At 31.8% G+C, this 11,057-nt stretch overlaps 1 protein-coding gene across 3 annotated transcripts in view; it reads right to left on the reverse strand.

Moving 5' to 3' along the window:
• Hbs1l (HBS1 like translational GTPase) overlaps positions 1 to 11,057 on the reverse strand; it is a 92,051-nt gene that overhangs the window by 27,952 nt on the left and 53,042 nt on the right. For all 3 annotated transcript variants that reach the window (XR_007345790.1, XM_015501501.2, XM_048798658.1), the window contains 4 exons: positions 10,373 to 10,481; positions 4,879 to 5,141; positions 4,278 to 4,443; positions 1,545 to 1,662 (listed from right to left, as the gene is read on the reverse strand). Coding sequence is in view for 2 of the 3 variants with exons in the window: in XM_015501501.2 (XP_015356987.1) it covers positions 1,545 to 1,662; positions 4,278 to 4,443; positions 4,879 to 5,141; positions 10,373 to 10,481 (656 nt within the window). In the remaining variant the exon portion in view is untranslated. The remainder of the gene's footprint in view (positions 1 to 1,544; positions 1,663 to 4,277; positions 4,444 to 4,878; positions 5,142 to 10,372; positions 10,482 to 11,057) is intronic.

Here is an 11,057-nt window from a genome sequence, read left to right on the forward strand (position 1 = left end):
GTATCCCTTGGTAAAGATAAAACTCACAAGTATATTAAGGGGTATTAAAATGGGGAAAACACATCCCTCATAGAGTTCTTGTATGCATTATATTATACTGAATGCATCTGAACACATAGCACATTGTCTACCCATATTAGGTACTAAATCATTTCAATCTTTTATAACATTCAGTCCATAAATCTCAAATTAATATTCTAAAATTCTATATTAACTTTCTTAAAAAGAATCAAATAATTTCTCATTTATTTTTAAATATATATATATATATATATATATATATATATATATATATATATCTATCTATCTATCTATCTATCTCAAAATTTGTGATCCTCCTGCCTTGGTCTCCCAAGTTCTGAGATTATAGCCATGTATATTTTAATTTATTCATATAATACCGTTTTTAGGTTGGTAATGCTTATAAGCATTTCCTTTCTATAAATGGAATCTTGAGTCGACTGCTTGAATTCATACTTCTTTCAATGTTACACAAATTCTGAACTCTTCATATTTTCTGATAATAATCCATTATAAAAGAAATTAATGCCCTATTGTTTAAATTACTTAAAATAATATATCTTTGACATTTTTTTCAGTATACTTATTAAGAATAAGTGTAATAATTACAATTGGTTTCCAATCCTTATAGAAAGTAAATAAAATCTGAATTGCACTCAGTACAGGAGATAAATAGTTCCAGTGGTCACAACTGTCACACACCTGTATGACAGCTATCCATGTATTTGGGATGTTTCTGATGTTTGCCAGTCTGGTGAGAAATGGTGCTTTGTAGATTTCTAATTTGCACTTTCACATTTATGAATGAATACACTCTTTAAAAATAAATAATATAAATTTTCTACAAATAAGGTAAATAAACCACTGAGTCGTAAACCCCAAGCTTCATTATTTCTGCATAAATTAGCTCCTTAAAGATACAGGACTTGAATACAGAGTAATAAAGCAGATCTTAAAATAGTCATTCTATCGTATCAATAAATGAAATGGTTTTATAAAGTTCACATAAAGAGATTTTGAAAAATCCATTTCTCAATTTTTTCAAAGTTAATTTTTTTTTTTTTAGTTGTAGTTGGATACAATACCTTTATTTTATTTATTTTTATGTGGTGCTGAGGATCAAACCCAGGGCCTTGCACGTGCTAGGCGAACGCTCCACCGCTGAGCCAAAACCCCAGCCCCCAAAGTTAAAATTTTTAATTTTAAAATACTTTAAAAGTTAAAATCCTAGAATCATAAACCGAGCATCAAGAAAGTTATGTATAAGCAGGGTATGGTGGCATGTGCCAGTAATCCCAGCAACTTGGGAAGTGAGGCAGAAGGATCAGGAGTTGAAAGCCAACCTCAGCAATGTAGTAAGCAATTTAGTAAGACCCGGTTTCTACATAAAATATTTTCCAAGGGCTGAGGATGTGGCTCGGTGGTTAAATGCCCCTTGGTTCAATCCCCTGTACCCGCTCCCCAACCAAAAAAAAATTAAGTTTAATCAGTATACTATATAGAATTAACAAAATATCTGGTACCTGGGCTGCTCCTGTAATCATATTTGGAATGAAATCCTTATGGCCTGGAGCATCCATTAATGTAATAACTTTGGTTGTAGTTTCAAATTTTGTCATACCAACATCCATTGTTACTCCCCTTAAACAAAACAAAAAGATTAGAATGTACTATTATAAATAATCAGTGATATGGGTTAAATTATTTATCAATAGGCTAAATAATCTAAATGTTTAATGAAAGAAAGTTTATTAAACAGACCACAGAATTATACCCATATGACTTTAAAATAAGGTTGTGAATGCAGCAAAGAGTTCAATCAAAATGATAGGTTTTCCCCATTTCCTTAATTTTTTATGACAAACAGTATAAATCATGAACAAAGAAAACTACACTAGGTCATTTCTAGATGGGAGAAATATATATACTAAGCATGAGAGAAGATAAAATGAAAAGCCATTATCAAGAGGTAGTGTTCCTTGTGTTCTGTTATACTTCACTAATTATAAACAAAAATTTATAAAACTTTCATTTGAAAAGTTGATCAATATGTTACATATTTAGAAAATGGGAAATGTTAAAGGATATGACCAATTTTTTGAGAATTTAGAGAGATAAACAGAAATTGGCTTCATTTCTCATTTCATCCTTCTTGGAGACCAATACAGTGGCCTTTTCAGCCACAAAAAAGAGAATTCAGATTAAAAAGCATATGGAAAATCTACAAGGGCACTAAGTCATTCTAAAGCTCCAGGATTTAGAAAGGGAAATCATGTATACAATAAGTAAGGTCTGCCCCAGGATCACTGAAAATATCAAACAATAGCATTCCTTTTTACTAACAAAAGAATCCAAATAATTATAATAAACAACAGGTTCATCCTGGCAGTAAGGTAACTGTGGGTCTCCGTGGTCAAGCCCTTTGGTTTAATTTGAAACCAAAAGCCATTTGAGTTTGCCAAAGTGATACATAATTCTCTTCAATATCTTCAAATCATCTAGGAACCATAGGCACCTTCAGAATAAGTCATGAACCATCACCAACTATCCGACTTCCTCCCTAGACTATTTGACCTAAGTGTACTCTTCTGGCCCGGCTCTGGTCTGAATTTGTAACCTTGAGAATATGAAAATGTCACTCAGCTCAATAATTTCTGTTCTTCCACATCTGAGAACAGAAGATACAAATATTTAACATGATTGGGTAAGCAACATAGTATGTTTTTAAAATGCTATTAAGAACAGATAGGGAGTGAGTTAAAACTTCTAACATGTACCTGAAAGCTTCTGCTTCCAGAACAAAAAAATATTCTAAAAATTATACCATGCTGAGCAATAGAGAACTAGCAGTAGCAAAACTATGACAGCTGAGTAGCAAACATAGTATTCAAAAAAACTAAAATTATTAATCACTATAGGCAGAGAGTAGATTATTAGCTCACTGCCAGCTCAACTTACATATTAAGTAAATTTAACAAGTCATTCTAATTTCAGTTATAGTGTTCTCAATTTCTCTTGCTATTTAACTAGATGGCATGAAGGAAACTAAAAGGCTCATGCTTTAATAATCTCCTTATTAAACAGGAAGAAATTATTTAGGCTTCTAGTATCTTCCTAAAATTGGCAACTGCATAGTATACTACTTTTCTTTCTAGGGTGAAAAACAGGTTTGTGATACTATACTAAGTTTAAAAGATACCTATATGGAAAAAAAGATCACTATGATATAAGTTTCTATTTATCAGAGAGCTAAGAAATACTGTGGGCTACTTTATTGAGAACTGCCTACTACAATGTAGACTAAGACCTCAAAAAAATAAACATACACATAAAAGAAGTATGAAAACTTAGATATGTTCTCTAATCATATTCACATTGGGGAACATAATTCAATCCCTATGCTAATTTAGGACTTTCACAGGACTTCACAGGTTATTAGTCATTATCTTAACATAGTTGGTATATGTGCTATTTCGTTTAACTATTAATGTGTCCTTTGGGTCCCCATCCCTAATAGCCCTAATATGATTTATATGGCCACTCTAAAAAGACTTCAGAAGAAATACAATCTTGGGGCTGGGGTTGTGGCTCAGCAGTAGAGCATTTGCCTCACAAATGTGAGGTACTGAGTTCGATCCTCAGCACCACATAAAAATTAAAAAATACGTATATTAAAAAAAATACAGTTCTTTTGCCAGAAGTATGTGTCCATAATATCCTTCTAGAATCCCTCCAAAATTAGCATTAAGCACCAAAACAAAGACATAAGGAACAACTGGCTAGATTGTATCTGTATGGTATGATATGGTTTAATTGTGTCATTCTTCACTGTTTCATAAAAACGTAGTATACAAAGTATAAAATGAATTTAGTCTGGTATTTTCAATTCATTGGTCATTCTGAATCCAGACAGAGAATTTACTGCAGTTAATCCTTCCTTTTTAACCTGATGTGAGATTACAATTCTCATTCATAACTTTAATTCAATTTGATATATACTTGGAGAAATGACAATTGAAACCTCTCCTATAGAAAAATTAGCTTCGATTATCTCTTCTTTCTATCTTAATTTGTTTTTGATAAACATTCTTTTAATCTGTTCTTGTAGAATTCAAAAGGGGAAAAAAGTAATTATGGTGAATTATAAAAATATTACCCTGATCATTAAAATAATTTCATGGTATATTTAATATATTTAAAACATATAACACACTTAAAAGATTATCATTTCAAACTGTAAATTTTAAAATGACTACCTTTCCCTTTCTTCACCAGTCTCATCCAAGACCCATGCATATGCAAAGGAAGCCTTGCCAGCCTTTTTAGATTCTTGTTCATATTTATGCATAGTTCTTTTGTTTACATTACCCAGAAGATAAAGCATATGGCCCATCAGGGTACTTTTCCCAGCATCAACATGACCTAAGGGAAATTGATTCAGGATTAATACTTCATACATTTCCAGATGTTGTTCACATTGAGGCATTGTATGGATGTGTGATTCAACAGTTCAGGTCAGTGTTTAGAGTTATAAATACCAATTTTTATCAAATGACAGTTAAAACATCTAAAGAGAGGGGGGCACATCTGTTCAGAGAGGTGGGTAGAATTTCCCTGATTTTTGGAAATACATGCCATTTTCAAAATATTCACAAAATGAAAATGCCACAAACCAAATCTAATGATTGGTAACTTGGCATTATTTCACCCAGGGTAACCAGAAAGCATTATGATGCAATGCCCCTTTACATCATGTCCATTATACCCAGAGAGACATTCAGAGTTTCCCTGCTGTCTCTAGACCACAGTCAGGCTAAGACAGAGCTGACTGACAATCCAGAGGAACAGAGGGCATACCAATGACCACCAGGTTGAGGAGCTGCTTCCCGCCTTGCCGTTTCTCCAGTTCAGCTTTCACATCTATTTGCTGTCTCAGCTTGCCAGCCTTTTTCATTGGTGTTGGTGTCAAACTCTGTTCTTCCGAGGCTTGAATGTTGTGAGGTGGAAGAGATGATTTACAAATGGTGTCAAGAATGTCAGAAGAAGCAATGCTGGTATCTTCACCAGGAGGTACTTTTTGAGGTGTCTGGAAACTATGACCATTTTCTTCAGATGTTACTCTACAGAAAGCAGACAGGAAAGAAGTGTTTGAAACCAATCTGACTGATGTCCTATAGTGTCATAAGGAGAGCAAAGATGCCTCTTCAAAATTCTTTATATTCCAGACCAAAAATGATCCCTTTTAAGTGGCTACTGTCTGTTAAGGTGGAAAGGAAAAGTAGTCAGACCCAAACCACATAAATATAGACTCCCAGGAGAAAAGGGCTACCAAAAATTAGATAAGAAAAATGTATACTATAAAGTAACTGAAATTCAAAGTCCAAACCCATAGCTTTTGCCATATAATAAAGCCTGTCAAAACAGATGATAAAAAGGAGATATTTTATAAAAAATAGCACCAAATATGATAATGGAGATAATCTAGTATTAAAAAATCATTTTTAGACTAACTCATCCTTTCAATAGGACTATGATCTTTTCTGCTCAAACACTAAGCTTAAGAGATATTGATAAAAGTCCTACTGTTTCTTAAAATTTGTCAGAAGAGCTTAAATTCATTTGTTCAACAAGCACTAGATTTATTAAGATCTACAACATAGAATACGTACTGACATTGTGAAGAAAAAATGATACAGAAATGAAATAATTATTCATGGTTCAAAAAAGCTTACACTCTAATAAGGGACTCAAATATATAAAGTAGAAACAAGATCCCTAACTTAATTTATCCTCTCCTTTACAATGACAATGCCTCCAAAAGTAAACACTGCCCTCACTGCTTCTTTCACTCTGTGATTCTGACTATTCCCTGCAAAAGTTAACACTAGCACTTCATCCCATGCATGCCCATAAAGAATACAACCTCATTAATCAGATTACACTATGCCTTGAGCTTCCTTTAACAACTAGGATAAATAGAATGAGGTCTAAGAGCAGGTTAAATTGCAAGTTAATAAAAATGAAGCAAAGTATATATCCAACTCAAATGGAGCTGACCAAAACTGCAGTAAAATGGAAATGTGTAAAAGTAAATCTATTTCCTTCTTGCCCACTGTTAACAAACAGATGACTTTTACCTTCTCAGGACAGTTTTAATAGGCTCAATATTAACCCTTCATCTTATTCCTCAGGAAAAGAGACATATTAATTACATTTGCAACTTCACACACAAAAAAAACCTTGCTGTAATCCCAGCTCCTGGAGAAGCTAAGACCTGAGTAACTTACATAGACCCTGCCTCATCAGGAAAAAAAAAAAAAAAATGGGGCAGGTAGTACAGCAGCCCTGGCTTCGATTTCCAGTACTACAAACAAACAAACAAACAAAAACCTCATATCCATTCTCACTTTGTTTTTCAAATTTCTTCTAATAGTTAAGTGTTCATTTTTTTAGCACTATTCGGACAGATGAGTTCCATCTTGAACTATAAGGAAAAAATTAGTATGTGAAAGCTGTCTCCAACACTTTTAAATCAAACTTAAAGGTAATAAAAAATAATTTACAATGTTGGGGGGCTAGGGAAAAGTAGAGGTACTTTGCATTAGGCAGAGGGGGGTGAAGGGAGGAAAGGGGGTATGGTGATAAAGAATGATAGAATGAATCAGACATTATTCCCCTATGTACATTTATGATTACATGACTGATATGACTGTACATGATGTACAACCAGAAGAATGAGAAGTTGTATTCCATTTATGTATAATGTGTCAAAATGCATTCTACTGTCATGTACAGGTAATTAGAACAAATAAGAAAATATATACACAAAATACAATAAAAGTATTCTACTGCAATGACTAGTCATAGGCTCTGGTTCTGAATAGACCAGAATAGGGAGAAATCTCAATCTCTGGCTTCAAATCTTTCTGTTCTTAGCTTCAGAATCTTTTCTTGAGAAGAAAGCTTATGCTAAATCCATATGAAAAAACAGATAACTGTAGACAGCTATGGCTGACAGAGTGGGCAGGTCCCTGAAGTTTAACATACCCACCAAGTTCTAGGAAACCCTTAGAGGGGCTACTTGAGTAGGAAGATATTCACAAAACGCAGGGCTGACAAGACTCTTTCATTTACAATTCAGTAACAGGAAAGGGTTACTTTTCTCTCACTTTCAATAATATTCCCTTTTTCAAGTTGCAAATTAATTCATTAAAATTATATAGTATTAGAAGAAAGTAACCAAAGCAATTGAAAAGCATCCTCAGGTAAGTCTGCACTTAATAAAAACTTCCACATATTACAACAAAAATCAATGTTTTAAGATTTGAAAAACCTCCAAGGTAGGTCTAAAAATGACTATTCTAGATTCAGTCCTATAATTACTAACTGATGTGAATGAAAGAATAAGTTGGTCAAATTTTTTTCAGGTGCTTTCTGATATAATTTTGTAACCTTATCTAATATCATAAAATGACTAGTTTTTTTCTCCAACACTATCTTTCCAAAAATGGGATTATTAATAACATGAATTTAGAGGCTAATAATTTAAATTTAAGAGGTTAAGTGTAGAGTATTTGTTCTACACAATGTTCTAACCATTTTTACTTGCATATATTTACTTACATATATTTTGTTAATACAAATTCTACATTCTCTTAAGTGTTCTTTGTTTTATTTTAGAAAGTTTTGGTTTCCAAGCAAACTTAACATATTATCTATGAATGTGATTTTTTGATAGACTTATTTTTTTAGATTTTAAAACTAAATTTAAGCCAGGTATGGTGGCACATGTCTATACTCCCCGTAACTAGGGAGGCTAAGACAGGAGGATCACTGTTCAAGGCTACCATCTGCAACCTAGTGAGGCTCTTGGCAACTTTAGCAAGCCCCTGTCTCAAAATCAAAAATTATTAAAAAAAAAAAAAAATTGGAGGTGTGGCTCAGTGATTAAGCACCGCAACTTCAAACCCCAGTAACAAAAAAGGAAAACAAAAACACAAACCTAAATTTGAGAAATTATGCATATTGTATACCTTATTTAATCCAAAGATTTATTTGCAATTTCAAAAAAGTGACAAAAAGGCTGAACTCAAGTTAAGTAACATACATGTTCTACATTTTTCACATTCCATTTCTGGGTAAAGAAATACTATTCTGTACCATACATTACTTGCTATCTAATAAGTCAGACTGTCAAAATAACTTCAATAAATTATCTCTATTTTTAAAGTATATTTTAGTCAACTTTCTCTCAGAACTGATCTCGTCAATAATACACACTGTGTGACATGCATTATTAGCCCAAAAGCTTAAATAAGAATCAAACTCATAGTTTTACAATGGATATTTTAACCTTAAAACTATGTACGTATTTACAGTATACTGCATATTAAATTATCATTTCAACTAATTTAAACATTTAGCAATTATTTGTACAGGCACTTTCAAAGGCTTTGATTACCATATCCAGACACAATACTAAGCCTACGAAACTTGAATATCTGCTGTTATATTGAGGAAAAGACTGACTTTTTAAGCTATTGATTTGTATAGATACAAAAGTGCTTGGTCTGACAAAATTACTAAAACAAAAACATTCGAAAGGCTTTTTAGTTCTCAAAATATTAACTATCCAATACTTTTTAAAAACACCATTGGGAATCAAACTATAATGTTGAAATCTCAACTAAAACTGTTTTGTTATGCTTCTAATATGCTTTCTTAGACTAAATCAGACAATCTTAAGTACTCATTCCTATTATAAATCTCAAAAATTTCTATGAAAGTATAATTTGGTTGGCCTTAAGTATTATTAAGCATTTCTGAGTACTTCAATCTGTAATAAGTCACATTCTGATGACTTCTCTCATAGGCCACATCAAAGTTACCTCATGGGCTGTTTTTTTTTTTTTTTTTTACCTTTACAGTACTTCCAAACTTACTTTTATAATCATATATATAAAGTTCAAATGTGTAAACTATTTCTTTGCATCAAAATATCTATATTCTTGATCATTTATTATTTATTACCCATTATTTTTATCCTTATTCAGAGAACTATGCATTTACTTTTAATATAATTCTATAACAACATTTACTTCATATTGCTTTTAAGACTTCTGAAACCTTCTACATTAAGACTATAAAATCCTTAGGAAAGGTACTGTATAATTGTTTTCCTTTATTTCTCTTTTGTCAATGGAAATACACAATAGGATTAAATGGCACTTAAAACATTTAGTACATAAAGAGTATTTATGTGAACTTAACCCTAATTAAGAGAGAAGAAAGATACTCCTTAAGCTTTTGTAATTGAACCACAACTCAAAATTATTTTAACTGGTTAAGCTTACTCAAAATAAAAATCAACTTTTCTTTCATACAATCATTGAACTAATATATAGTGAATGCTTACTATATTGTAGATCCTGAGACCTTTCCCACCCTGAAGTTTAAACCAAATGAATAAAATCTTCCTTTTATAATAAAGTACAAAATTTGAAATAGGTGATCATTAAGATTCTGCACAACACATGACACTCTTATTAATTTATACAAGAGAACATTATAATAGAGAAAAGACCAGGCTACTGAGCTTCTTTTTCTTGAAATTACCAAAAAAAAAAAACACAAACTCAGTTATTTATATTTGGTAACACTGAGTTTTCTTTTTTTGAGAAGCAAAATACGTAAATTTGTAAGTAAAAGTATACCTTTTGGAATGATTGAAAAATTCAAAAAATTTAAGAGGTTCAACGTTACTGTTTATAAACAGTGCATCTGAGACTCAAGCAATTACTTTTATTGTCTATAAAGACTTCTGGAAGAATTCTAGAAAGATGATTTTTTAAAAAAGAACAGCTGCTATTAATTTATGATTTCATATCACTTTTCAATAGATATTTAAAATTCTAGGTATGTTTCATTTTATGTACTTTCTACAATGATACATTTTATTCAATAAGAGAATCTAAAAGAGCTCAAAGATAATATTTATTAGAATTTTAATTAGTGATTCTATGATTGACTGACTCATGTAACTCCTAAGCCCTGATTACCTACGCCACCTAATGGTATAAAAAATTCCCTACCTCAACATGCTAGCTTTCACAAAATCATTATAAATTATTTATGTGAGGAAATTAACAGTGAGATGCAGTAATACACCCAAGCAAGGCTATAGAATTCAAGTCTAATCTTTCATCCCCATCTCTTCGAACTATGTTATAATGAGGACAATGGGATACTTCAATGCCAATGTTATATAAAATTGAAAGACATTCTCTTTCTAATAGACTAATAGGACACAATATTGATTTCAAAAAACAGGGAGAAAGACTTAAAATCTTACCCAGGTACTTCAAATCCCATAGTTTGCTTCTTTCCAGATACAGTCATTTTAGTAACTTTTGGCACAATTTCAGATTCACTTCGAGATGACTGAGATCCTATTGATTTTCCTAATTAAAGAGTAAAATATAAAAGGCTAATTAAAGTTAATTTCTAGAAACATATTGTTATATAAATTATAGACTATGATAATTTTCACAGAATTTGTGTCTTTATAAATACTTATCTTTTCTTTAAAAAAAATAAATTTTTGGTGAGAAAATTCTGTCACCCCATTCTGGGAAATTCCCCATTGTCAGGACTCTCCTTTGCTTAACCTCTACCAAATCTCTTCCTAATTTTGAACTGACTATTAAGTTTCAGTATTAACAGGTCACAACGTGGTTTCTGCACTGAGCCTTATTCTGACATTATACCTAGACCATCTAACTCCTTCTCCTACTACACACTTTCAAAACACTAAAATTGTTTCCTCAGTTAGCAGATGGCTCAATTATTTTTAATACTGTGAGATTTACAAACTGATGAACAAGCTGAGAGTCTGCTGAATTTTGTTAGAACACTACATGTATTTTCTTATATACACTAGATTTAGTAAGATATCTGGAAACTACAAATATGAGGAAGAGATTGATCTTAAAAAACTGAATCAACATGAAAGAAATGAGCTAGATCATATATATATA

This window comes from Marmota marmota, unplaced genomic scaffold (assembly GCF_001458135.2).
Source record: "Marmota marmota marmota unplaced genomic scaffold, marMar, whole genome shotgun sequence".
NCBI classification, from domain to species: domain Eukaryota; kingdom Metazoa; phylum Chordata; class Mammalia; order Rodentia; family Sciuridae; genus Marmota; species Marmota marmota.